Source organism: Pipistrellus kuhlii, unplaced genomic scaffold (assembly GCF_014108245.1).
Source record: "Pipistrellus kuhlii isolate mPipKuh1 unplaced genomic scaffold, mPipKuh1.p scaffold_m20_p_3, whole genome shotgun sequence".
Lineage (NCBI taxonomy): Eukaryota > Metazoa > Chordata > Mammalia > Chiroptera > Vespertilionidae > Pipistrellus > Pipistrellus kuhlii.
Window position 1 is genome coordinate 57,409,870 of NW_023425529.1, and position 26,629 is coordinate 57,436,498.

Genomic DNA, 26,629 nt, shown 5'->3' on the forward strand with positions numbered 1-26,629 from the left:
TTAAATAAAGTCCTATCTGTGAAAGACATATTAAAAAAAAATTTACCCAGAGAACAAATTGAAGGTCAGGAAATGAGAAGGGGTTGGGTGAAAAAGATGAAAGTGATTAATTGCCAATTATAAAAAGTCACAGGGAAATAAAGTATAGCATTTGGAATATAGTCAGTAATCTATATATATAAAAACCTAAGCAACCATTTGTTTGTTCGACCAGTAGCTATGATGTGTATTGACACTCAACACACAGACATGGAAACAAGGAACAGACTGATGAATCTCAGAGGGAAATGGGGAGGGGAGATGGTGGGAAGAGATTAACCAAAGATCTTATATGCATACTGGAGGCCCAGTGCACCAATTCTTGTACCAGTGGGGTTCCTCTAGTACTATAATAACTACTAGCGACCTGGTGCATGAAAATTCATGTACTGGGGGGGGAGGGTCCCTCAGCCCAGCCTGCCCCCTCTCACAATCCAAGAGCCCTCAGGGGCAGGAAACAACCCGGCGATCACAACTCTGCTGCTGCCCCTGCCAGCAGTGCAAGCCCCTGCCGTCCCTGGTTACCTGAGCCTCAGGCGGCCCCGGGCAGCTGGACAGATGACATCAGAGGCTTATCTGCTCCTTGGACCAGCCCTGGGCAGCTAGGCAGCCACCATCCGAGGCTTACCTGTGCCTCGGCTGGTCCTAGGTGCCTGGCGGGGTGAGGGGACTGAGCGCCACCATCTTTGAGGGCAGTCAATTGGCATATTCCCTCCTATTGGCTGTGGGAGCTGCCATCTTTGTGAGGGAGTGGCAGTCAATTAGCATATTCTCCCTTTATTAGATAGTATGTAGGATCATTTCATAAGGTACTCAAATGTCTCATCATTATGTTGTACACCTGAAACTAATACTGTATGTCAACTGTAAGTATTTAAAATTTTTAAATTATCTTAATGTAATTTGAATTATTAGATTATCTAACAATCAAGAAAAAAGGAAATTTAACATGGATTCAATAGCTATTCTGAGGAAAGGCGCTAACAATTACGATTGCTATTTATTATTAAAGATAATCCTTTAAGTGAGCATTTTACAAAAACAATACTTACATTATGGAGATAAAAAATAAAAATTACACTGGACCAATAAAACCAACTGTACCTTAATGTTATATGACTAGATACTTGGGACTTAGAATACAATATCCAGTGACTAGACTATAAATAGATTTTAAAAGTAATATCTCAAACAACATAGAAGAAAATGAAGATGATATATGGTCTAGAAAATTGTAATATGATTCAAAAAAATAAGTTTACATTCTAAGATAATAAAGTCATTGACGTTAAGTGCATTGATGAGTATCAATAAATTCCTTCATTAAATGTTAGGAGTGGAAAAATAAAGGAGTACTTTATGTTTAGACCCTTACCATTCAGTAAATGCTTTCCAGTAGGAAAAAAAAACAAAACTAAAACTTAAAAAGAGACCGTCGCCACATTAAAGTCTACGGCCTGGTTACAGACTTTTATCACCATTAGTGATCACTGACCTCTTTACTGAAAATTCTTATTCTTTTCTAACTCAATTTACTTTTTTAATTATTTTGCTAATAAAGGTCAAGGCAAACTATACCACTAATTTAAATTGAATTTATCACCATTAATGGCAATTAATGAAACAAACTCCCCTCAAAAGTCACACCAACGTATCATATTAGGAAACCTTGAAAAGACAGTTCTTAAATTAACAACAAAAATATTCTCGTCTATCAGGGCAGCATAAGGACCATCAGACATAAGGATCCCCTTAGTCCATTAAGATCTGATGTTGGTACTAAACTAGCACTTAATAATACCAATTCATCTTCGTAGTTTAAAGAAGTCTCAGAGACTAAGATAATTTTTCCAATACAAGGACTTTCTCATGAACCAACCTGGTGAAACACCTAAAAAACAGGACAGGTGGGCCCTCACTGGTTTGGTTCAGTGCAGAGAGTGTTGGCCTGCGGACGGAAAGGTCCCAGGTTTGATTCCAGTCAAGGGCACATGCCTGGGTTATGGTTTCCATTCCCAGTAGGGGGCATGCAGGAGGCAACTGATCAGTGATTCTCTCTCATCACTGATATTTCTCTCTCTCCCTGGAATGACTGACACCACACAGTCCTCTATGGCCACATTCTGTGTATAATTGTCAGCCATGGTTTTAAGTATGGAATTAAATAAAAGATTCATTCCCCATCCAAATTACTCCTCTCTTTACAATGATAGGGGGAGGAAGTATTTGCTGGTGTATAACCTAAACTAATATGTTTTAATTTAGCTAATTCACACAGAAAAGGAAGAAAACCCTCAAGATGTGGTTTAATAGATGCTAACTATATAACAACCAAAAAAGCTCCAATGTTTATCCTTTGACTATAAGAAGTTAGTACTAAACTAGCACTTACTAATTCAAGGATTACTCTTTCCCTTATACTTCCTTTTAGGATTCTCAACATTTCCCCCGTATGTCAGGGTATCCTGACATCATAACTCAAACCTCTATCAGGCCATTCCTTCCCTGTACTTACAGACTGTAATAGTACATAATGATAGGGCCTACCACTGTCAGACAAACTAATCTAGAAAATTAATTAATCTTCAGTTGCAAAGGCAGGAGTCTGTATGTTATAAAATAATAAAATATATCATACCACAATTCTATAAACTGAATATTGTCTGTAAAAAATATTTTTAACTTTAAAGACTTTATAATAATCAGTTATTATTATCTAAGGAGCTAGTTGGTGTTTTTAAAAAGTAAACATACTGATAAATTATAGCTTACTATGTACAACTTTAAGTTCCTGATACTTTTATTGCTATTATTGTATCATACATCTTTATATTGTCTCTATTACTAAATCTATTACTAATAAAGGCTAAAAGAAAATGTAGGCTTACTGAGCTTATGTAGACTCACCTGATTTGGTATATTTTCCTTCACTTGTGTCCATGCCCCAGCTTTATATAAATACTGGGCTGGGCTCAGAAATTTTGCTCTATATTCAGAATTCACCTTCCTAATAGCAAAGAAATAAGAGTAAATATTTCATCGTCATGCCAATCATCTAAATACTATGGTATTTATCTTATAAAATACATACCCAAGCCTTTGATGTTTCCAAGGAGTGAGCTTCTTTTTAAGCTGGTTTAAGTCTTTTGATTCCATTTCTGCTTCTAATTTTAAAGAATCGTCTGTTTTATTACACTAAAATGAAAAAATTTAAAAGCATAAACATTATAAAGTTTACTTGAATACTGTATTACAATTTTGTTTTTAGAAAAAAAGCTTTAACTACTAAAGATAACATAGAAATCACAAGAAATCAACAAAGAAGTTTTGAAACTAGTATATCTGGTTATTTTTTTGAAGGATAGCTCAGGATATAATTTCACTTTTTAAGAATTAAAATTTTAGCTCCTTCACTAGAAAAAAAAATTTGAATTAACAATAAATACCAAAGTAAATAAACTTTTCATTACTACCTTTTGAGCAGTGATCTAACATTTGCCCTTGATACTCTAAATTTTTAATTAATTATATTATAGTAATCAAATATAAGACCCCAATAATAAGTTACCACATTGTTTTACTTCAAAACTTAATCTCTCTTTTTTTCTCTCCAAGAACAACATAGGCCCCAAAAGTTTTACTTTTAGTCATAAAATTTCTATTTTTAGAATCCAAAAAGCATCAGATATAATATAGGACTTATACCCCATCTATAATAATAAAAGCACAATATGCTAATTAGACCAGACATCCTTCTGGACAACCTTCCTGATGAAGCTGGGGCTGTGAGAGAAGCCCAGGTGCCTGCTGGCAGCTGGAAGGAAACCCGGTTCGAGGAGAGCCAGTGCCAGCAGCCAGGGGAAGGAAGGTTTACTCTTGCACAAATTTCTTGCATTGGGCCTCTAGTTTACTTATAATTTACAATAATTTCAACCTGATACTGCAACTTAAATAGCTATAAATTCACAAAGAAGCAGGTAGTTGTATATCCTGAGGTAAAGTATGTGAATTACACTGACTATAATTTGGCATGCTAGAATTTTGATACATATGTTGAGCCGAAACCAGTTTGGCTCAGTGGCAGAGCATCGGTCTGCGGACTGAAAGGTCCCAGGTTCGATTCCGGTCAAGGGCATGTACATTGGTTTCAGGCACATCCCCGGTAGGGAGTGTGCAAGAGGCAGCTGGTCGATGTTTCTCTCTCATTGACGTTTGTAGCTCTCTATCTCTCTCCCTTCCTCTCTGTAATCAATAAAATATATTTTAAAAAATATATACATATGTTGAGCTGGTGTGGCTCAGTTGGTTTGGCACTGTCCAGTCCACCAAAAGGCTGCTGGTTCAATTCCTGGTGAGAGTACATGCCTGGGTTGTGGGCTCAGTCCCCAATGGAGAGCACGCAGGAGGCAACCGATCAATGTTCCGTTCTCACATCAATGTTTCTCTCCCTCCCTTACCATTCCTCTCTCTTTCTAAAATAAATCAGTAAAAATATTTTTAAAATAAAATAAAATATATGTGTGTTTGTGTGTTTATGTTTTATTTCCATTATTTGATTTAAAGTATGTGTTTCTCTTACTGCTGTGATCTGTGAGGCCCATATCACTGTAAAGTCAATCACTTGATATTAGACATAGCAGACTTACTTGCTGTATTTGTGAAGCATTCATCACTCTGTATTACATTTAGCTATTTTCACTTCTGTCTTCCCAACTTCTTCAGAACTGAGCATAGTTATTGTATTCTCAGTAGCTACCCAGTGCCCAGTTCCTACTAAGTGCTCAATGAGTCTGCCATTTAATGAACAAACAAATTATTTAATGAACTAGCTAATAACAAAAATGCCAAGGAGTGGTAAGTGAAAGAAAAAAATGTGAGTCTAAAATGAGGATTTTGTTTTGTTTAAAGAGTTGATGAATACCTTTTTTTCAGGAGATACTGTTTCAAAATGTCCGTTTTCTTTCAAATCACTTCTTAATTTTGGTTCTTTCACAGGCGACAAACCCTTGAAATTTCTTTTGTATTCACTTTCATGGATTATTGAGTTATCTTTGAATTGTGGAACAAATTTGCTTTTATTGTGGAAAACCTTAAAACAAAAATTAGTTTAGTTTAACTTTTTGTTGTTTAATTATTACAGAAATCAGTTTTTCAATAGCTTAAAATTTTTCATGCACAAAGTTGAAAATAAAAAAGGCAAATTATATATGACTCTGTACTTTCATTTCACATGTCTAAATAAAATCCAAAGGGCAACAAAAGCAGAAATAGAGAAATGAGATTGTATCGAACTAACAGCTTTTATACAGAAAAGAGAAACAACAGAATGAGAGACAATGTACGAAATGGAAGAAAACATTAGAACCTTAGATCTCATAAGGGGTCAATATTCAAAATATATCCAGGAACTCAACACAATAGCAAGAAAACAATCCAATTTAAATATGGGTAAAGAGGCATACAAATAGACAAGTAAGTAAGTGCTGGCAAGGATATGGAAAAAAGGGAACCCTATTGCACTGTTGGTGGGAATGCAGACTGATGCAGCTACTACGGAAAACAGTATGGAGTTTCCTCAAAAAATTAAAAATAGAGCTGTCTTTGACCCAGCAATCCCACTTCTGGGAATATACCTAAATTAGAGGCCTGGTATATGAGATTTGTGCACTCAGGGGGTCCCTCAGGCTGGCCTGTGCCCTCTCTCAATCCGGAAGCCCTTGGGACAATGTCCGACTGATGGCTTAGGCCTGCTCCCCACTTAAGCTGTTAGTCAGACACCCTTAGTGCTGCCTCAGAGGCAGGAAAGGCTCCCACCACCACCACTGCACTCGTCAGCAGTGGGCGGTGAGCCTAGCTTCTGGCTGAGCAGTACTCCCTCTGTGGGAGCCCTCTGACCACCAGGGAGCAGCTCCCGCATTGAGCATCTGCCCCCTGGTGGTCAGTTTACATCATAGCACCAGTCGTTCTGCTGTTCGGTCAATTTGCATATTACCCTTTTATTATATAGGATATCCTGAAATACCAATCAGAAAGACTATATGTTCCCCTATGTTCATAGGAGTGTTATTTATAATAGCCAAGATCTAGAAATAGCCCAAGAATCCATCAGTAGATAAGTGGATAAAAAAAACCTGTGGTACATTTTACACAATGGAATACTATGCAGTTGTACAAATGAAGGAACTCTTAGTCTTTGTGACAGCATAGATGGATCTGGAGATTATTATGCTAAGCGAAATAAACCAGTCAGAGAAAGACAAATACCATGGGATCTTACTCATATGTGGAATCTAATGAACAAAATAAACCGATGAATAAAAGAGAATTGGAGTCATGGATACATGGAACAAACTGACAAATGTCAGAGGGAAGGTGTGAGAGGGTGAGTGGGTGGGAAGAGATCAACCAAAGAACTTGTTGATTGGACAATAAGCAAAATAAGCAAAATGTTTATTTTTAGCTTAAGTGTTCTAAGCCACATACTAGATGTAATAAATGAATTCGGCAATGTAGCAGGATATAAAACTAACACAGAAATAGATGGCATTTACCATTTCAACAAAAAAGTTTATTCCTAAAATAATTAGGAATAAACTTAACCATGGAGGTAAAAAACTTGTACTCAGAAAACAATAGGACATTGAAAAAAGAGAGAGGAAGATATAAACAAGTGAAAAAATATACTGTGTTCATGGATTAGTAGAATTAACATCATTAAAATGTCCATACTACCCAAAGCAATCTATAACACCAATGGCATGTTTTACAGACTTAGAACAAATAATCCAAAAAATGTATATGAAACCAAAAAGACCCTGAATAACCACAGGAATCATGAGAAAGGAGAACACAGTTGGAGGGATCACAATACCAGATATCAAGTTATACTACAAAGCCACTGTAATCAAGAGTCTGGTGCTGGCCAAGAACAGGCACACAGATCAATGGAACAGAACAGAGACCCCTGAAATCAACCCAAGCCGTTATACTCAATTAATTTTGACAAAGGGGGCAAGAACATACAATGGAATAAATACAGTCTCTTTAATAAATAGTGTTGGGAAAATTGGACAGACATAGGCAAAAAAAAACGAAACTAGACCACTAATTTACATTATACACAAGAATAAACTCAAAATGGATAAAAGATTTAAATATAAGTCATGAAACCATAAAAATCCTAGAAGAAACCATCGGCAGAAAAATCTCAGCCATCTCTGATAGCAATATGTTTATGGATACATCTCCTAGGACAAAGGAAACTAAGGAGAACACAAACAAATGGAACTACATCAAAATAAAAAGCTTCTGCACAGCAAAAGAAACCATCAACAAAATAAATAGGAAGCCCATTATATGGGAGAACATATTTGGCAATGATACATCTGATAAAGGGTAATTATCCAAAATATATAATGAGCTTATACAACTTAACAAAAGGAACACAAACAATCCAATTATAAAATGGGCAAAAGACCTAAATAGACACTTCTCCAAAGAGGACATACAGATGGCCAGAAGACATATGAAAAAATGCTCAAACAAAATAAACTGATGAAAAAATAGATCCAGAGACATAGAAGCATGGAACAGACTGTGGAATCTCAGAGGGAAAGTGTGGGTGGATGGGTGGGTGGGAAGAGATCAACCAAGAACTTGTATGCATTTATACATAACCCATAAACACAGATAATAGGCTGGTGAAGGGCAGGGGTGGGGGTGAAGAGCTGAAGTGGGCTAGAAGAGGTCAATGTGGGGGGGAAAAGGAAATGTACGTAATACTTTCAACAATAAAATTTTTTAAAAAAAATCATGAGTATACATCATAGTCTAAAAAAATCCTATTTTCAAAAAATATATAAAAGGTAAAATGTCAAAACACAGCATATCATTAAGTTTAAATAAAAAGGTCAGGATATAGAATTATATGTAAAATATTAGAAATCCAGTGCACAAAATTCATGCACTCAGGAGTGGGGGAGTCCCCTCAACCCAGCCTGCACCCTCTCATAATCCGGGACTGCTGGCTCCTAACCGCTCACCTACCTGCCTGCCTGATTGTCCCAACCACTCTGCCTGCCTGCCTGATCACCCCTAACTGCTCGCCTGCCTGCCTGATCGCCCCTAACTGCTCACCTACCTGCCTGATCACCCCGAACTGCCTCTGCCTGCCTGCCTCATTGCCCCTAACCGCTCGCCTGCCTGATCGCCCCCAACCACCTCTGCCTTGGCCCCAGCTGCCAAGGCTCCAACTGGAAGGACATCTGGAATGATAAGCTTTGATCATTATAGTCTAGAGTAGGGATGTCGAACTCAATCAGAGAAGGGGCCAAAATCTAAAATCCAGCCTAAATCACGGGCCGAATGGTTTACTGAACAGTCATAAACTGTCATTGTGATGGAAACGCAGTGGAGTGCAGTGATGACAGCGTGGTGCAGGCCACATTGCAAGGCCTGGCGGGACGGATTTGGCCCGCAGGCCTTGTGTTTGACACATGTGGTCTAGAGACCCATTACATGATATTTGTGCAAGAATAGGTCTTCCTTCCCCTGGCTTTGCTCCCGGCTACCTGGGAGCCTGCAAGTCCTCACTCCTACAGTTCCTGTAGCTCCCTCCGCTGCCCTTCCTCTCCCTCATAGCAGGCACCCCACCTCCCAGCCTCTCCAAGCTTCCATATGCAAACTAACCCACCATCAGCAGATTAATTTGTATACTCACTCCTGATTGGCTGTGGGTGTGGTGGAGGTACAGTCAATTTAATGTTTGTCTATTATTAGGTAAGATGATCGCATGTATGCATATACATCCTATGTAATAAAAGCCTAATATGCTAAGTGTCCAGTTGTCTGGTCAACCAATCAAAGCGTAATATGCTGATGATATACTAAGGTCACTCAACTTCTCACTATGATGTGCACTGACCACCAGGGGGCAGACGCTCAATGAAGGAGCCAGGATCATGGCTGAAGAGCACAGCAGTGGTGGCAGGCCTAAGCTATCAGTGGGACATCCCCTGAGGGCTCCCCAGACTGTGAAAAGGTGCAGGCCAAGCTGAGGGACTCCCTCCGCCCTGCAAGTGCACAAATTTCATGCACCAGGCCTCTAGTATATATAGCCAGGGGAAGAAAGGCCTATTCTTGCACAATGGGCCTCTAGTCTATATATATATATATATATATATATATATATATATATATATACTAATATATATATATATATTTTTTTTTTTTCAGAACAATGTTAAAAATACATTGAAATATGTACAATGATTATTTCAGTAATCATTTCAGAGGGGTGATTTTAAGTGTTCTTGCTTGTATAGTTTGTTGTCTATTTACATATTCAGGATATTAACCTTTCATAATATTTCTATAATATATTATATTTATGCACTTATGTAAAATTATGTATGTTATGTATATAAATGAAAATTGAATATAACATTTTAAATATTAAAATAATTACAGAGAAGCCCAAATTCTACACAGCCAAGGAAACCATCTGCAACAAAACTTAGGAAACAGGAGGAAATGTTTGGAAGTCACCTATCAATGAGGATGAATACGTAACAATAGGCCAGTCGGTGTGGTTCAGCGGGTTTAGCATCCCCGCGTGCATCGAGGCCACTGGGTCCACTCCGGTTAAAGCACATGTGGGCCCAGTTCCTAGCAGGGGGCCTGCAGGAGGCAGCCAATTTATGTTTTACTCTCGTCGATGTTTCTACCTCTCTCCCTCTCCTTTCTTCTCTCTAAAATCAATAAAAACATCTTAACTAGTAGGTATGTAATACTAATAGAACTCATACAATGCAAAAGAAAAAAAAATTCAATTAAAAATGGGCAGAGAAACTGAATAGACATTTTTTTCAAAAAGGACATACAAATGGTCAATGGGTATACAAGCAGATGATCAACATCATTAATCATCAGGGAAGTGTACATCGAAACCATAATGGGACAATTACCTCACATCTGTTAGAATTGTTATTATCAAAAATACAAAAGATAAATGTTTGCAATGATGTAGAGATCCCTTGAACACTGTTGGTAAGAATATAAATTAGTAGAGCCATTATGAAAAACAGTATGGAGGTTCCTCAAAAAATTAGCAACAGAACTACCATGATTCAGCAATTCCAAAGGAATTGAAATCAGTATCTTGAAGAGATATCTGTACTCTTTTGTTCACTGCAGGATCATTCACAATAGCCAAGATATGGAATGAGCCTAAGTGTCCATCCACAGATGAATAAATAAAGAAAAATAATACAATGGAATATTATTCATCCTTGAAAAGAAATCCTGTCATTTGCAACATGGATGAACCTGGAGAACATGTGCTAAGTGAAATAAGCGAGGCACAGAAAGATGAATACTACATGATTGCACTTATATGTGGAATCTATAAAAGTCAAACTCATTGAAGTAGAGTAGAATGGTGGTTGCCAGGGGCCAGTGGGTGAAGGAAATGGAAATATATTGGTTGAAAAGTCCAAAATTTCAATTGCGCAGGACAAATAATTTCTGCAGCTCTCAAGTATAGCAGGGTGACTGTAGCTAAGAATACTATATTGTATACTTAAAACTTGCTAAGAGGATAGATCTCAGCATAAAAAAAAATATATTCTTATCATAAAAAATGAATAGAGGTGTTAGTTAGACTGTGGTAAACATTTCCTTATATATGTACACATAAATATATCATTTTTTCAATTAAACCTCAATAAAACTGAAAAAAATCCAAAGATCAACTTTCTATATTCATTACTACTATGTTCTGAATAATAGCTATTATAATCAAAATAATGCTTAACCCAAGAAAAATAATGCACCATTTCTTTTCTATCTTTTCTCCCCAAAGTCTCACATCAGTTTGGTAATGGAATTTATAGAATAGACATCTATATATATAAAAGCCTGAGCAACCATTCTACCATTCAACCAGTAGCTATGACACGCACTGACCACAAGGGGGGAAATGCTTAACGCACAGGCATGGAAGCATAGAAGGAGACTGATGAATCTCAGAGGGAAGGGGGGAAATTAACCAAAGATCTTATATGCACAATAGAGGCCCAGTGCATGGATTCATGCACTGGTGGGGTCCCTCAGCCTAGCCTACAGGGACCAGGCCAAAACCAGCAGTCTGACAACTTGCAAGGGTTCCTGAATTGCAAAAAGGCACAGGCCAGGCTGAGGGACTCCCGGTGAATTCATGCACCGGGTCTCTAGTATTTTAATAATATGAACATAGAGATTAGCTTTACAAGGCAATCTATTGTCAGCGCTACCATTTTTCCCCCCTCAATGTGTATTTTTTCCTTCCTGCAATAGAAAATGCTTAACATTTTGAATGTCTGGTATGTTCATTTCTTCAGTTTTTGTTTCTTTGCTTATTTTTAGTTTAAAGAAAGGAAAAAGTCACATAATTATTATGTTCCTATTTTTAAATATTTCCTTTTATCCTTAATACTTCATAATATGTTTCCATTTTATGGTATATTATAAGGAAAGCAAATGAAAAAGATGTAAGCACAAATAATATTATTTCTTTATAACTCTGAATACTACATCTTCATAGAAATTGAATCCAAACAGTGTATCTTTTTAAGATACAATATAATCTCAAGTAATTTTCTGCAAATATTGCTTACTCCTTTTCATATTAATATAAGACATCCTTTCAGAAACCAGAGTCTGATAAAACAGAACTAAACAGCTACTTTGGAGGTTCCCATCAGCAAGCATTTCATTTCTTCAAAGAGCCCTTCAGTCCACAGACCCTGAAACTGATATTCTTTAAAGTATTTGCTTTCCCAAAAAATTATTTGGAAACCTCCTAATAAAAGCAATAAAACTACTATAGTGTTGCTAGTGATTTACATTATACTTCTAATCCTATGAAAAAGAACATTTCTATACAATAGTCTCATTGAAATATGTAACAGTTGTTAATGGGACTTTAATTGGAATCATCTCTATTTTAAAGGTGACATACTCTATAAAAACGAAAGAATTTGTAATTTTTAGGTATTAAGTAATTTTTAGGTACACTTACTATCCAAGAATACTAGTAAGCCAGCAAAAGTACTGATCCTACTTACTAGGTTCATAAAGGGTATATATCATTTTATATTATTTTTACATTCCTAAAATGTTATATAAATTTCAAGTATTTTAAAAACTGAATAACAAGTAAATAAGCCCAAAACTTCCACAATATATAAGTCACTGGTATTATTATCTTAGTGTAAAATTATTTATGTCCTTGCCTAGCTAAATCTAACTGGTGAATGTTGCGTTACAGGAGAAAATGAATGTGAGGATGTGTAGAGAAATGTGTGTGTGTGTGTGTGTGTGTGTGTGTTTATGAAGAAAAACACAAAGATGAGGCGAAACAAAAGTCTGAACTGTCATGAGCCCCTGAAGATATCCTAAATGGCAGTATTTCCCACCTAGGTATAGGAGTACGTTTAAGAAAATAAGAGTTAAGAGCCTAAGAACTGTCTAGAAAATGACAGTAGTAAAACAAGAATATTTATTGGTTATGGTAATCTAATAATAAAATTCTGTAAGGATACAATGAATCTAATATCACATTTAGTCATCATTATAGTTTTTGAATTTTATAAATGTCGTTAACTGTGAATTCCTATTACTGTTCCTTTAATAAAAAGATAAAATTGTATATCTTCTGTTAATATCAAGATATTTTGCATTTATTAAAATAAATATCCAAAGCAGTTATGCCTTTTTCAGAGGACAAAAAACATGTAAATGTATTAGTCAACTAAACACATTTTAGAATAAAACCAAGTTAATTTTTAAATAAATAAAAGAACTCACAGCATGCAAAAACTTATTGAGAAAAAAGTTTTCATTACCCTGTCACATATTTATCATATATGATAGATCTGGCAACAATGATCATCAGTAGCCCAGGACAATATAATATAAATCACAACTAATCAAATAATTTTAGCAAGACTCTCATTTTCACTTCTCTAGAATCTATCTCCAGGCCTACTTAAGTATCTAATTTCTTTTAGCAATTAGTTCTATGTAAATCTACATAACTAGATTAAATGATGATATACAAAAATATATTACATCCATTAAACTACCTGATTGGCTGCAAAAACTGGAGCAGTTTTTTTAGGGGTCTTCCAAACAAACTGCCTTTGATATTCAGAATTCCTCAAGACACTCTGTGAAGGAACAACAGTCAATCCAGCTTTCTTCTGCAGAAATCTATCCAACTGTTAGGAGAAAAACAATCCCACCCAAAGTCATCAAAAAGTTCCATTTAAATTTTTCTTTTTTACTGTGGTTAAAAAAACATAACATGAAATTCACCCTTAACCAATGTTTAAGTCTACAGTACAGCATTATTAATGATATCCATTGTTTCACAATTTTTCTCAACTGATAACCTACCTTTTAAATTGTCAATCTATTTAAAATCCCTTTCTTAATACTATCAAGAAAGTATTATGCATCTCAGAAAAAGATTAAAAAGTCTCAGTTATTAATCCTTCCTACCAATTATTTTTAATTAAATCTATTACTGAGAAATAACAGCCTTTTACTTCACACACACATTGCTTCTGAGACACCACTTCCCCCTGTTAACCAGCTTTACACATCACCTTCCTTGATTCCCCTATGCACCCTGGTTTTCACAAGCCATGGATTCTTCTCCAGCACTTCTATATGCCTCTCTGTGGTTCCAGTCAGCAGTGCACATGCAATGGGGAAGCAGCACAGTGCAATGGAGAAAAACGTGGGAGGCAGTGAGATGCCTGCACAGGTCCCTGCAGCCTCTGCTTATGTGCTCTCGGGGACCTTCTGCAGGCCAGCTATGACATAAGAGAGAACTGCAAGATCTTTGAGATCCAGCCAAAACTCTCCTTTCTTTTGCATCTCATCAACTGAGATTCTGTTTGTTTTTTTCTTCCTGGTATACAATAATAAATTGAAAAGAGCCTAGGTAGAAGTCAGCTCAGCATCTCTGCCAGAGGTAATGACCTACTCCCCTTCTCTGTCTCAACTTGATCTCTCCCTTAGGACTCAGGAACTGATATATGATGAATAAAATCCAGAAGCAAGCTGTCCACGCAATGAAGAAATACCTTAGTAAAACCAGTACAAAGTGACTATTAAGAATAGAGAAGGTAGGGGAGGATGGAGGTGAGGAGTAAGAGGTCAACCAAAGAACTTGTATGCATACATATAAGCATAATCAATGGACACAGACACTAGGGGAGTGAGGGCATGTCCTGGGGGGTGGGAGTGACGAGAAGAGGTCAATGGCGGGAAAAGGAGACCTATGTGATACTTTAAATAAAGAATTAAAGAAAAAAAAAGAATAAAACTAATTCACAATAGGGTCAATAGCCTCCTGTTAACTATGCTATAGGCAGAAAACAAAAAATTTTTAAGCATTAAATAATACTGAAATGATGAAATCTACAAAAAAATTATATGCTTTTGTAAGGAAATACAGTGAATATACTTACCCTATTATCTGTTTTTTCTGAGAGAGGCTTGGTACAACTTTCCTGTTCTACATTTTCATTAGCTGGTATGTGGTTTATCATTGCATCCGTATTATTTTCCACGATATCGGAAGCCCTTTCCGCTGTGGAGTCTGGAGAGTGACACGTGGTTCTCTTGGGAACCATGGTGTCTTCTAGTGCAAGAACTCTTTCTTGATTAACATCTTTTTGTTCTGCCCCTTGTGATTCCAGTGCTTCTGGGGCTTCAGGTTCTGGTGGCACAACCCCACAGTTCTCTGAGGTAGCTCCATTCCACTCAAGAAATTTTGAAATCTGTGGGTCATGGTGAGGGACTCTTCTTTTTGAAATAAAACTTGGCTCTCTTGTGATTCCTACAATATATAGTATACAAAAGTAGCAGATACCAAAGCATAAGGTTACAAAGACAATTTTTAATAACACTTATGAGAGAAGTGAAATATAAAATTCAGTTGAGAATCTAAGCATAGTTTTTCAACATAAAATCTTTAATTTTGCTTTAAAGAAATATTAAAAGTTTGACCATAAAAATACTAAAATTGGGGTCACAATGTTCAAGTTATCCTCACACAAGTCACTAGAACCACAACGTGATGGGCCTGGCAAGTCAAGCAGCACATGCTGCTCCGGTTCTAATTTCTTTCCTGTGCTACTTAACAGAACAATGGGCCCTGGTACTGTCAAAATTTGGAACTATTCACAAAGCTTCTCTTATGCAGAGCAGACCAAGATGAGAAGGGATGAGATGTCATTATGATGGATCTTGGTTCTACATTTGCCTTGATTTCCTGAGAATTAAAGAGAATGAACCCTTTTAACAAGAGCTAAGATACTATTCCTCTATATTTCTGTCTGGCAACAAATGTCCAAAAACTTAACCTGCTGTGAGGTAAGAGGAGCTCAGTGGAATGGCAGACACTAAGATACTGCCCCAGTTTGGTGTCATTCTTTATATAGAAAGAAGATTGTACAGTGAGGAAGAAAGATAGACTGGAAGGGAAGGGAAGGAGAAGGAGGTGGACAGAAAATCCAGCATGAGGTAAAAACAAAACAAAAAAAACACCATAGTTCTTTAGCCTCTATCCTGGATATTCCAACCATTGGCCACATACAGAGGTCTAACTTTTCAATGCAAATAAATGTGATATTCATTTCACTTGATGACCCTCCACACCCGAATTTTAATATAAGATAGGTAGATGGAAAAGTCAGACCTACCCTTTCAAGGCTTCCCTAAACCAGTGGTCTTCAAAATGGATGCATATGTCTGGAGGCATCCTATTAATAAAAGCCTATGTGGTCGTGACACCCTCACACCATAACGAGTGATCACCAGGAGGCTATGTGCACAGCAGGCACGCGCGGGAGAGTGGGGCTGTGTGCACGTGTGGGTGGCGGGTCCCATGGCTCCAGCCTACCTTTTTGGGGCAATCCATTGAGGAGTCCCGGATAGGTGGGCAGGGCCTACCCTATGGGGCGATCAATCACGGGGCTCCTGCACAGATTTCATGCACCAGGCCTCTAGTATATAGATATTCTGCGCGTAGGGGGAGAGGGTAAACAGAAATGGGCAGCTTAAGGAAATCATTTTCCAGATCCTAACTTCCTGACACTGATCTGCCTAAGAGGTGCACCTGCCATCTATACTTTTATTTCCCATCACACCTTTCATAATCATCCTTTTCCCACTTCACAAAAGAAAAACTTCTCAACCAGCCTCAGGAATAAAAATTACCTCATAGGTAGGGAAGGAAAACAAAGGAACAATTCAAGAGAACATAAATCCTGGCAGCAAAGCAAAGAAGGCAGAGATCAGAAATAACAAAGGAGCCATGCCTTACTTCACCCAGCTCCACATCTTTTCCATCTACCTATCTTATATTAAAATTCACGTGTGGAGGGTCATCAAGTGAAATGAATATCACATTTATTTGCATTGAAAAGTTAGACCTCTTTTTTCTCACAGAAAATAATTTTGATTAGTTTTGCCAAGGACTAACTTTACCAATTATATCTATGATCAACATTTACCATAAACTGAATGAGCTAAATTGGAGTAAAATATACCAGAAATCACATTTTTTCAACTTTATCACACTTACGATAAAAATAAATAAATACCAACTTAATAAGCCAGTCAATGAAAGAGAAACACCACATGACATCACTTATTTATGGATGATAAAGAACATTATAAACTGAAGAACCAAATGATAGATATAGAGACAGTAAAGCAACAAGCAGACTGTCAAATTACAGTGGGGAGGTTGGGGAGATCTGGGGGAGATAAGAGATCAACCGAAGGACTTGTATACATGCATATAAGTACAACTAATGGACACAAAAAGGGAGGGCATGTATGGGGGGAGGCAATGGTATATGTATAAAGATAATAATTTAATTTAAAAAATTAAAAATAAATAAATAAAAATAAAATCCCCTCAAAAAAATGTGAAGGAATATAAAAACCTTTTAAGTTCTTTTAGGAGTATGAAAGTTTGAAGTTTGAAGCCCACTAAACTTTTCTCTGCTTTAACACAGACAGGCGCTTCTGGTAGAAGAACAAAATAAAAAATGGGGAAGATTTTCAAGTGGCCTGCCCTTATCTCCCAGCACCAGCAAAAACACACTATGGGGGGAAAATACACTTGTTATCAGAACACTCACCCAGTCCCAGTTAACACTACTGTTGTTCCTGGCAAACCTCCACTTTCCTTTATGAAAATCCTGGAGTTCTCACTCAGGCCTCCCCCTTACCTACTATTCTCCATTAACATGCCTCCCTAGACCATTCCTCCTTTAATAATGTACTAGAGGCCTGGTGTACAACGTTCGTGCACTGGGGGTGGGTCCCTCAGCCCAGCCTGTGCCCTCTGGCAGTCAGAGACTCCTCAGGGGATGTCCGCCAAGAGGTCCTTGGTGCCGAAGCGGAGGTGGGAGAGGCTCCCGCCACCACCCCTGTGCTCCTCAGCTGTGAGCCTCGCTGCTGGCTGAGTGGTGCTCCCCCTGTGGGAGCACACTGACCACCAGGGGGCAGCTCCTGCATTGACCATCTTCCCCCTGGTGATCAGTGCACATCATAGCGATCAGTCATTCCACAGTTTGATCAATTTGCATATTAGCCTTTTATTATATAGGATCATTATCCAAAGTATCATTTCATTACCTCTCAATCCTCAAACATCCTCATCTAAGTTAAAAGGACATAATAGGTAAGGGGGAGGCCTGAGGCAACTATTTGGTTACCCAATTTCTCTCTAGACCCTCTGTGAAGCATCCATACTATAAGAGAGATTTATTTTGGATTCTTATCTAAATAAATTTGTGGGACTTCTGATCATTTGAAGAGGATTATGAGCATCACCCTGCCCAAGAAATAGGGACATCCAGCCTTTGAAGTCAGGCTCTGGGCAATGGATTCTGACACTTCAAAGGATCCCTAAAAGAGCCACCCTTCTATTCAACTCTTCCCTTTATTTCCCAAACCTAATCATGGAAACACTCTCATTTTACTAATTTCCCAGGCCTGGCACCCACTCAAGCCTTTCTTTCTCCTGACTCAAAACATCTAACATTTGAGGAACTTATCTACCACACATCAGGCACTTTCACCTTACACATATGAGGCACCAAGCATTCATCTGTTATGTATGGGTCTGACCCTTAACAGGCAACAGCTCATTTACTCCCTCCCAGCCGGGGAATACTCCTCCCCAGGCTCGTCTGTGCAACGTGCTTCCTAAGTCTCAATTGGTGAAACAGGCCAAATTTTCCCAAGGTCACATAACTAATGTGGATTCAAACTCAGGCTTATTCATTCATTCAGAAATCAGTGTTAATAAGAACTAGAGTGTGTCAGGTACTGCGTGGTAACAAGGCGGTGAAGACAGGCTGTCAGAGAAAGCACTGCTCTGGGATGTTATACTCCAGTGAGGGAGAATTAAGTAAGCCAGTAGAATAGTCAGTCTATTTCGCCCTCTGCCACACTCAGGAAACCTTGGCCCAGGGCTCTGACTTCCTTGGTACAAAGGGAGGAAGCATGTATGATGACAAGAATGTGTCCTCTGAACTCATGGTTTTGAACAGTACAGACGTGATTTCAAATCATGGTCCCATCATTTACTAGCTGTGAACCTTGGGCAACAAAACCGATCTAAGCTTCAATTCCTCAATACCTTGGGAATACTCCTCCCTAGGCTCATCTACTCTGTCTTCATATATCAGCTCAAATAGCCAATCTAAAGTATATTTCCTCCACTCCATCCCTCCCCAAACTTATCTATCATGCTCGCCTACAATTAAAAAAAAAAAAAACACCTGATGCCGAGACCGGTTTGGCTCAATGGATAGAGCGTCGGCTTGGGGACTGAAAGGTCCCGGGTTCGATTCCGGTCAAGGGCATGTACCTTGGTTGCGGGCATATCCCCAGTAGGGAGTGTGCAAGAAGCAGCCAATCGATGACTCTCTCTCATCGATGTTTCTAACTCTCTATCTCTCTCCCTTCCTCTCTGTGCAAAATCAATAAAATATATATTTAAAAAAAAAAAAAAAAAACACCTGAAATCCCCTAGCTTACTTAAATAATTTACTTGTTCTGCTCTTCCCTAAACTTAAGGGTCTTTGTCTAGTTTGAGACTATTTCCCTAGAAGCTAGGAGTGGTCCTGGCCTATAGTAAATCCTTAAAAAATATATATTTGTTATATAAACGAATGCATAAGTCAACCAGGCAAACTGATCCAATTTTCACAATGTTTTAATCATTTTTGCAAACTTACCCCAAGGCTTATTCAAGGAATAATGACTATTAATTTCCCCAACTTACCTATTTGATCTGACCTAAGTCCAGCCCATGGGTGCCTTCGACCCACTGAGCCATTGCAGGCCTCTGATAAGTAGGACTTTTTCCACAGAAAGTTCCTCTGGTATTCACTCAGCCCCTGTAAGGCAAAGTACAATTTGAGTACAATGTTAATTAATGAGCGTTGTTTTAAAGAAGGCATCGGTAAAAATCATTTCTGAATCTCTAAAAGGTTTGCAAGACTTAAGGTGGACGGTTAAACAAAGAAGAGCTCCTTAACAATGGCTAATATTTACCGGGCCCTGTGCTAAGCAGTTCACACGCCTTCTATCCTTTAATCCTCACAACCACTTGAGGCAGACGCCAGCAGGAATCTGAGACTCCGGTCCCAAAGCCTGAGCTCTTCCCTAAAAACAGTGACAATCGGAAGCCTCACCACCATAATTATCCTAAGGAAGGTCTCGAGGAGTACGCGATATTATGTGTCATGCCTAGTACCTTTGAAAATGTTGTCAAGTAAGTCAATTGAAGAAAGACAAATCCCCCTCCCCATCTAGATACAAATCCTTAAGACACAAAGCTAAGGCGGTCAGGGTTGGTGGGAAAGCTTGGCCAAGCGTCCCGGTGAAGGATGCCGGACCCTGTCAGCTAGCTACCTAGAAATGTGAACGAACCAAATGCACGACGACGCATAATGTGAATTTCTCACACTCCCATCTTTATCCTGTCCAGGTCCCAATGTCTCAAAGCCTTTAAAAGACATACGCACTGTAAAGCGTATGTCTTTTAAAGGCTTTGAGACATGAGACCTGGACAGGATAAGGGGGAGGGGCGTTACATGCTACACTGGGAGGTGGGCCACAAGAGTCCCGATCTGAAGCCCATTCTCTCCCTCCATCTCCACGGAGCCTCCCAAACCCATCTCAACACCATCCGACTGGACCACATGGTACGTCGGGAGTGAGTGCGAGCGGAGAGGGAGCGGGTAAGAGGAGACGAGCATCCTCCTGAGCTGTGGCTGGCAGGCAGGCTCTGAGGCTGGCAGGTTCCGCGGGTGCCGAGAGGCGCGGCGCAGAGCCAGCGAGGCCGCCACGGCCCCCCCCTCCCCCGCCCCCCATCAGCCTTCGGGCCCGCGGACCCCGGCCTCACCTTGAAGCGCACCGGCATGTCGCCCGGCCCTGCAGCCCCCCGCACCCCGACAGTTAACGGGACCAAAAGCCCCGAGGGGGCGGGGCAATAACAGTCGGTTTCCTAGCAAAACCCTCGGCCCGGCGTCCCCGACTACGCGCCGGCGCATTCCGCGCTTCCCTCCTTGAGCCCCGTAGCTCTGCCTTTCCCCGCCCACTCGGAGGCCTCAGAACCAATAGGAATTTGGGAAACTGCTTGCCGTCATTAAGATTTCACCAATCGATGCGCGGGAGGGGGACTCCCGCCTCCCGTGACAAACCCCGAGGGCGAATAGACACGGCGGGCGCAGGGCCGGCCAATGAGGTTCCCGGAACCGCGGTGGGCGGGGCCCCGCGGGAGCTTTGTCTGGAAAACAGCTCCCGGGGCTGCGGGTACCGCGGTTCCCGCGTCACAATAGGGGTCGGTGCTGGTGAAGTCCGGGAGTCGCAGGCCTCGCGGGGCCAGGTTCCTGACGTCATAAGGCGTAAAGGTGTGTTCTGAGTTCTAAAATGTATGACGGAACCGAATGTTTGTTTTTCTGAAATGAAAGTGATCAGGTCTTTTCCCATGTTAGACTACTTACTGCCACACCGAAAGGGACAGGCCAAAAAAATAAATACAACTTAGGCAGGGTAAAAAAAAAAAAAAATTTTTTATTAAATCTTGGAAGACAAACTGCTGATTTCCAGTGGTGTTCTTGCTTCCGCCAATGCCCCCTAAAAAAAAAAAACAAAACAAAAAAATGTACATAAAACTCCATCATTAGAAAACGTTAATTAATGATGCTTGTGAGTCTCACTGTCCCTCCCCCCCAACCCTTTTTTAAAAATTCAATTTCATTTTAATAGACTTTAATATATTCTACGATTGACAGAACACCGTGCAGACCCTGAGAATGGGAAAGAAAGAAATCGTGTAGATAGTTCTCTAATATACTTGAGGAGTATTAACAAATATTCATTAAATAAAAGTATAATGCATCATGTGGTAAATTTCCAAGTGACTGGTATAAGTGATAAGGGCTATCAGAATTGGAGGAGGGAGTCGCCCCAATGGCGGAGATGATTAGAAAATGGCTCAAGGAGAAATATTTGGACTCAGCCTTGAAGATCAGAAGGGCTGAAATAAGAAAAGAGGGAAGTGCTACAAACAAAGGGCAGATGGCTGATGGCACGGAGGCAAGGCCTATTCCAGGAGCAATGAATGCAGCGTCTTTTACTTTTGTCATTTGTTGACTGAAGGAAACTTTCAAATATTAATACCAATCCTTGATGCTTTTTTTAAAGCATGTTCTGCAAAGGCTTGTCCTCCTGAATCCTGACTGATGTCTCTGTTCTTCTTCATCACTGAGATCCTGAAAAATTCATTTGAAGGATCCAGCTGATGTATCTGGAAGCAAAGAGAATATTAAATTAGTTCCAATGTGCCATGCCTGCAGGGGGGCCCTTGAAAAATGTTAATTGGTGATGATAGCATCTCTACCATGTAAATTAAGAATGGCACAAACAAGACACTGTGGAACTTAAAACAAAAGGCAGCACAGATCTCACAGAGGAGGGAAAACAGAGCTCTGGTTGAACACAGCTTTGTGACCCAGTGATGCCATGGTGAAATCAGTAAAAGCAAGCCTGAGGGTGTAGCCCGTTTACTAAACAAGAGCAATAACTTCAGTAGTAGAGCTCTACAGAACAGGGAATAAACGACCAGAAAAATCTAACAGCAGATGGTAAAAATAACTTAGTCACTTGCCAAAACCGGTTTGGCTCAGTGGATAGAGCGTCGGCCTGCGGACTGAAGGGTCCCGGGTTTGATTCTGTTCAAGGGAATGTGCCTTGGTTGCAGGCACATCCCCAGTAGGGGGTGTGCAGGAGGCAGCTGATCAATGATTCTCTCTCATCGATGTTTCTAACTCTCTATCCCTCTCTTCCTCTCTGTAAAAAGTCAATAAAATATATTAACTAAAAAAAAAAATGATAACTTAGTCACAACCTGAATTTGCTAACATGTCTTATAGGGAGAAGACTATTTTACTTTATTTTTAAATGAAAGTCTACCCCATTTTTTGAGACAAAGATGTAGAAATGAGGAAAAGGAACAACCTAAGCAAATGAGAGTTTGTAGGCTGTTTTGCCTGCTCTTAAATTCGCCAATACTATAGGAAATAGACCCAGTACACTAGCAAGTTCCACCCCAAGTGCCTCATCTGTGCTTATAGCTACCACATAAACTGTACCCAGCAGCACTGCCAATAGCTGTGCTATTCCCATAGCCACACATCTGAGATGTCATTCTTGCTGCTGTCCACCACAGCCACACTTACTAGGTACTAAGTCTCCCTGTGCACAGCATGAAACCTCTTCAGACAGCTCAACCCTGTTGGTGATCTGAGGCAAGTCTCTCTCCCTTTTTTGTGTTACCTTCTATAAAGGAGTACCAAAGTATTGAAAATAACTTTTTCCAATTGTATTTTTCCTCCCTTCTCTCCAAAGGGGAGTCCATGGAGTCTAAGCCAGAAAGTAATTCCTCAAATGATAGATCTCCTTCTGTACTTAGGTGAGCTCTCTTCCACCAGTTAAGGTCCTCTTACTGGGACAAGCGTGCCTGCTATACCTGGCTCCCTCATCCATGTGTTAACTTCTCTCTTTCTCAGACAAATTTGTTTATTGCCTTCAAGAGACTTGATTGGTACAACCTCTATAAAGAGGAATTGGGGGAAAAGCAAAAACAAACAAAAAGCAAAAGCAAGAGTAACTGGGCAATCCTTTTAATTCAGCAATTCTACTTTTGTAACTTTATCTTAGAGATATTCTTGCCCAAATGTAAAAAAAAAAAAATCCTTATTTGAGATTATTTGCTGCATTGTTTACAGTAACAAAAGTTTAAAACAACATATTTTAAATACCCATCTGCAGGGGACTAGTTAAATACATTATGGTTTCTTTAGGATCTAGATAAGAATGGGCTCTATAACAGGTCCCCATGCCAGTGCAGGCTGCTCTGCTCCTTCAGATCTTCTGACCCTGCAGATTCAGGGATGGACCCCTGTGGAGTTGGACCCCCTTCAGGTCTTAAGTACCATATTCATCAGGAACCAGCCAGAAAAACAGAAACTGCCAGAAGCATTTCAACAAATAAAACGTAATGTAAGCTATTGGTTACTTAATTACTGGAGAACTTCAAAAAGCTAAAAGGAGAAAGAAAACATAGTAATTCCAGGAAGCTGCTCACTCCCCTGAGGCTGGAAGAACAGAAGGAAAATGTTGAAATTAGTTGAACACCGAGGTTTGCTGGAGAGTTCTCATGAAGTTGGTCTGCTCTGAGAAGGGGTCACTGCTTAGCTGGTGCTGGTGCCTCTGAAGGGACAAAAGGAGGCTGCCTTTGGGAAGATCAAAAAAAAAAGGGGGGGGTGGGGGTGGAGAACTGTCCACCCTGGAGTAAAACGTTATTGAGAAGGTGTTACTGAGATTTAAAAAAAAAACACACTTTTTTCAGTCACTAGTTAGTGTCTCTTCTTAGCAAACCTAACAGGGTGGGATCTAAAAAAAAAAAAAAAAAAAAAGCAATGTTGAAGAGTGTAATACTAAACCATAAGTTGAGGTAAAAGAAAGTGACATTATCCACAGATACCTTTCCCCCTCACTCATGAGTCTAACACCATTAGCAGTAGCTATAAAGATGAAAAACATTTTATTCAACTTATAACTATATGGAAACTTGAAGATATTGGTAACTATCATTAGTGGCTATCCTCTTTACATAACTCCTTCCATTAAGCCTTTTCTAAATTTGCTTTCATTTATATATATCACAGTAAGGCTATTCCTTCTTTAAGAAAAATACATATCAAAGTCCTTTAAAGCAATTTTTATTTGCACTTAAAATATAAATCATTCTATTAATAACATGAAGTCAATCACATCACAAATCTAATAATATCTTTTTATTCTCTCAAAGCAATTGAAACATTGGATAATATGTATTTGCCTCTAACTATATATTTCATTTTATTTATCAAACAAAAATGTATTATATATAAGCAAAAACATTGTCAGACAACAAGGGTTGAAAGAAAATATACAAAGATGAGTTGAGACACAGCCCCTGCCTTCAGATCTGATTGCAGTCGTTTTAGGGGGACAGACACAAAGGCCCCAGGAAATGCATAGAAAGAAGGAAGCAAGGAAGGGGCTAATGTGAGCACCCTCCTATTCTGAAGATGCTTTTAAATCCAGTGCCAGAAAGTTCGATCTAAGACAGGACTCAAAAGCAGACAGGATAAGGGAGCTGCTTTTCAATTCCACCCTGGGAAACACCTGATCTAGAGGACCTTTCACTTTCTCTTTTGTTCTGCCCTCGATAGCTGAATCCAGGCCAGATGATCCTGGGGAAGATTTAACTAACTTTTTCTCAATATTGGTTCCCAGCAAGGCAAATTACGTACTGTCTGTTGTCTCTCTTCTATTTCCTTATTGTTTCAGAATAAAGCAGCTTTAGAAACTACAGTTTTCTTAACATTTCAGCCTGTATTTGCATGCATATGATTTTCTCTGAGATACCTTATAAGGTAACTTGAAAATTCAATCTTCAGGCTTGGGAAAGCTCTTGAGCTCTTCTAGGCTCACACTTAACTGGAGTTTCCTTGGTAAATCCTAAACTCAGCTGGATTGCCAAAAAGCAATCAATCTGAGCACATTTTCTTTGGTTTTTCCATAGGCATTAACTTCTTTCTCCTCCTTTGAATGGATTTGTGATTGCACAATTTAAGGAAAAAAAGAAAGACGCCGAAACTGGTTTGGCTCAGTGGATAGAGCGTCAGCCTGCAGACTGAAGGGTCCCGGGTTCGATTCCGGTCAAGGTCATGTACCGTGGTTGCAGGCACATCCCCAGTAGGAGGTGTGCAAGAGGCAGCTGATCGATGATTCTCTCATCGATGTTTCTAGCTCTCTGTCTCTCTCTTTCCTCTCTGTAAAAAATCAATAAAAAAAATTTTTAAAGAAAAAAAAAGACAAAATCAACAGATTGTTTTTCAGAAGCAAAATTGCTGATATTGTATATTAATGTCGGTAAGAATAAACAGAGTCTGTGATTAAGACTTACCACTGAGCCCAGTGCAATTTGCCACCACACCTATAGCTATGGATTGCCTTTGTTGACAAAGAAGTGTCTGCACTTTAAATTCATAAGGTACCTTTTAGAAAGACTCTAGGTTCTCTCAGACAGCTTAGATATGTGTGTGGTGTGTGTGTGTGTGTGTGTGTGTGTGTGTGCACGCGCGCATGCCTGAGGGACTGCTATCCTTATAAGGCTGTGGTTGACTATAGTAATTCTCAGTAAGGTATAAACCACTGCAGGCCACCATAATAATATAGTGGAATCTGCTCAACAAGACACAGGGAACCAAATCCAGCCTCATAACATTTCTTTCACTTAACATCTTCACTGCTGATGATTCTGTTATCTAAGAATTGCCTTCCTTTTCTTTACTAATTATTCATTGTCTTAAATCACCATCACTACAAAGGCACCTACCAGGACACAGATTTTTCTGGAATTGCCAACTCTACAGATTTGGAAGCATTCATTCTCTGACCACTTAAAACCAGGTGTCATGGTCAGATCAAAGGATGCTACCTACCTGCCTTCCTTAGAATCTTGGCCCTAGAGTCTAACTCATCTCTCTCAATAATGTAAACTACTTGTATCATCATCTGTTGCTACAATAATGCTGTATAAAAAGCATCCCAAATACAGCAGCTTAAAACAGTAATCATTTATTATTGCTCATTCATCCGTGGGTCAGTTGGCCGATTCTACTGGTCTAGCTTGAGCTTCACTGACCTGACTGAGCTTGCTCATGTATTTGTGGTCAGCTGATGGTTAGCTAGGGCTGACTGGTCTCATATCATCACTGCAGTTCTCAGAGTCTTAGTCCCCAAACTTTCATTGGTGAAGGAGAGTACCTATTGGTGCCCTTGCTCTGGCTCAAAACTCCAGACAAAACACTGGACCTGTGTTTTGCTGTTCCCTCTCCCCTCTGTAGGTACGGTATTATGCTTGGACCTGTGGCAGACCATCCACAACCTTGTG

The 26,629-nt window shown here is 39.3% G+C and overlaps 1 protein-coding gene across 4 annotated transcripts in view; it reads right to left on the reverse strand.

Moving 5' to 3' along the window:
* MDM1 (Mdm1 nuclear protein) overlaps positions 1–20,692 on the reverse strand; it is a 41,468-nt gene extending 20,776 nt beyond the window's left edge. For 3 of the 4 annotated variants that reach the window (XM_036456641.2, XM_045588228.1, XM_036456639.2), the window contains exons 1-7: positions 20,525–20,683; positions 19,400–19,514; positions 14,559–14,929; positions 13,164–13,298; positions 4,961–5,128; positions 3,131–3,234; positions 2,947–3,046 (exon numbers count right to left, since the gene is read on the reverse strand). In XM_036456641.2, coding sequence (XP_036312534.1) covers positions 2,947–3,046; positions 3,131–3,234; positions 4,961–5,128; positions 13,164–13,298; positions 14,559–14,929; positions 19,400–19,514; positions 20,525–20,542 — 1,011 coding nt within the window. In that variant the 5' untranslated portion in view covers positions 20,543–20,683. Of the gene's footprint in view, positions 1–2,946; positions 3,047–3,130; positions 3,235–4,960; positions 5,129–13,163; positions 13,299–14,558; positions 14,930–14,981; positions 15,365–19,399; positions 19,515–20,524 lie in introns of those variants that run through there. The other variant, XM_036456642.2, reaches the window with a different exon arrangement.
* Positions 20,693–26,629: the final 5,937 nt, after the last annotated feature.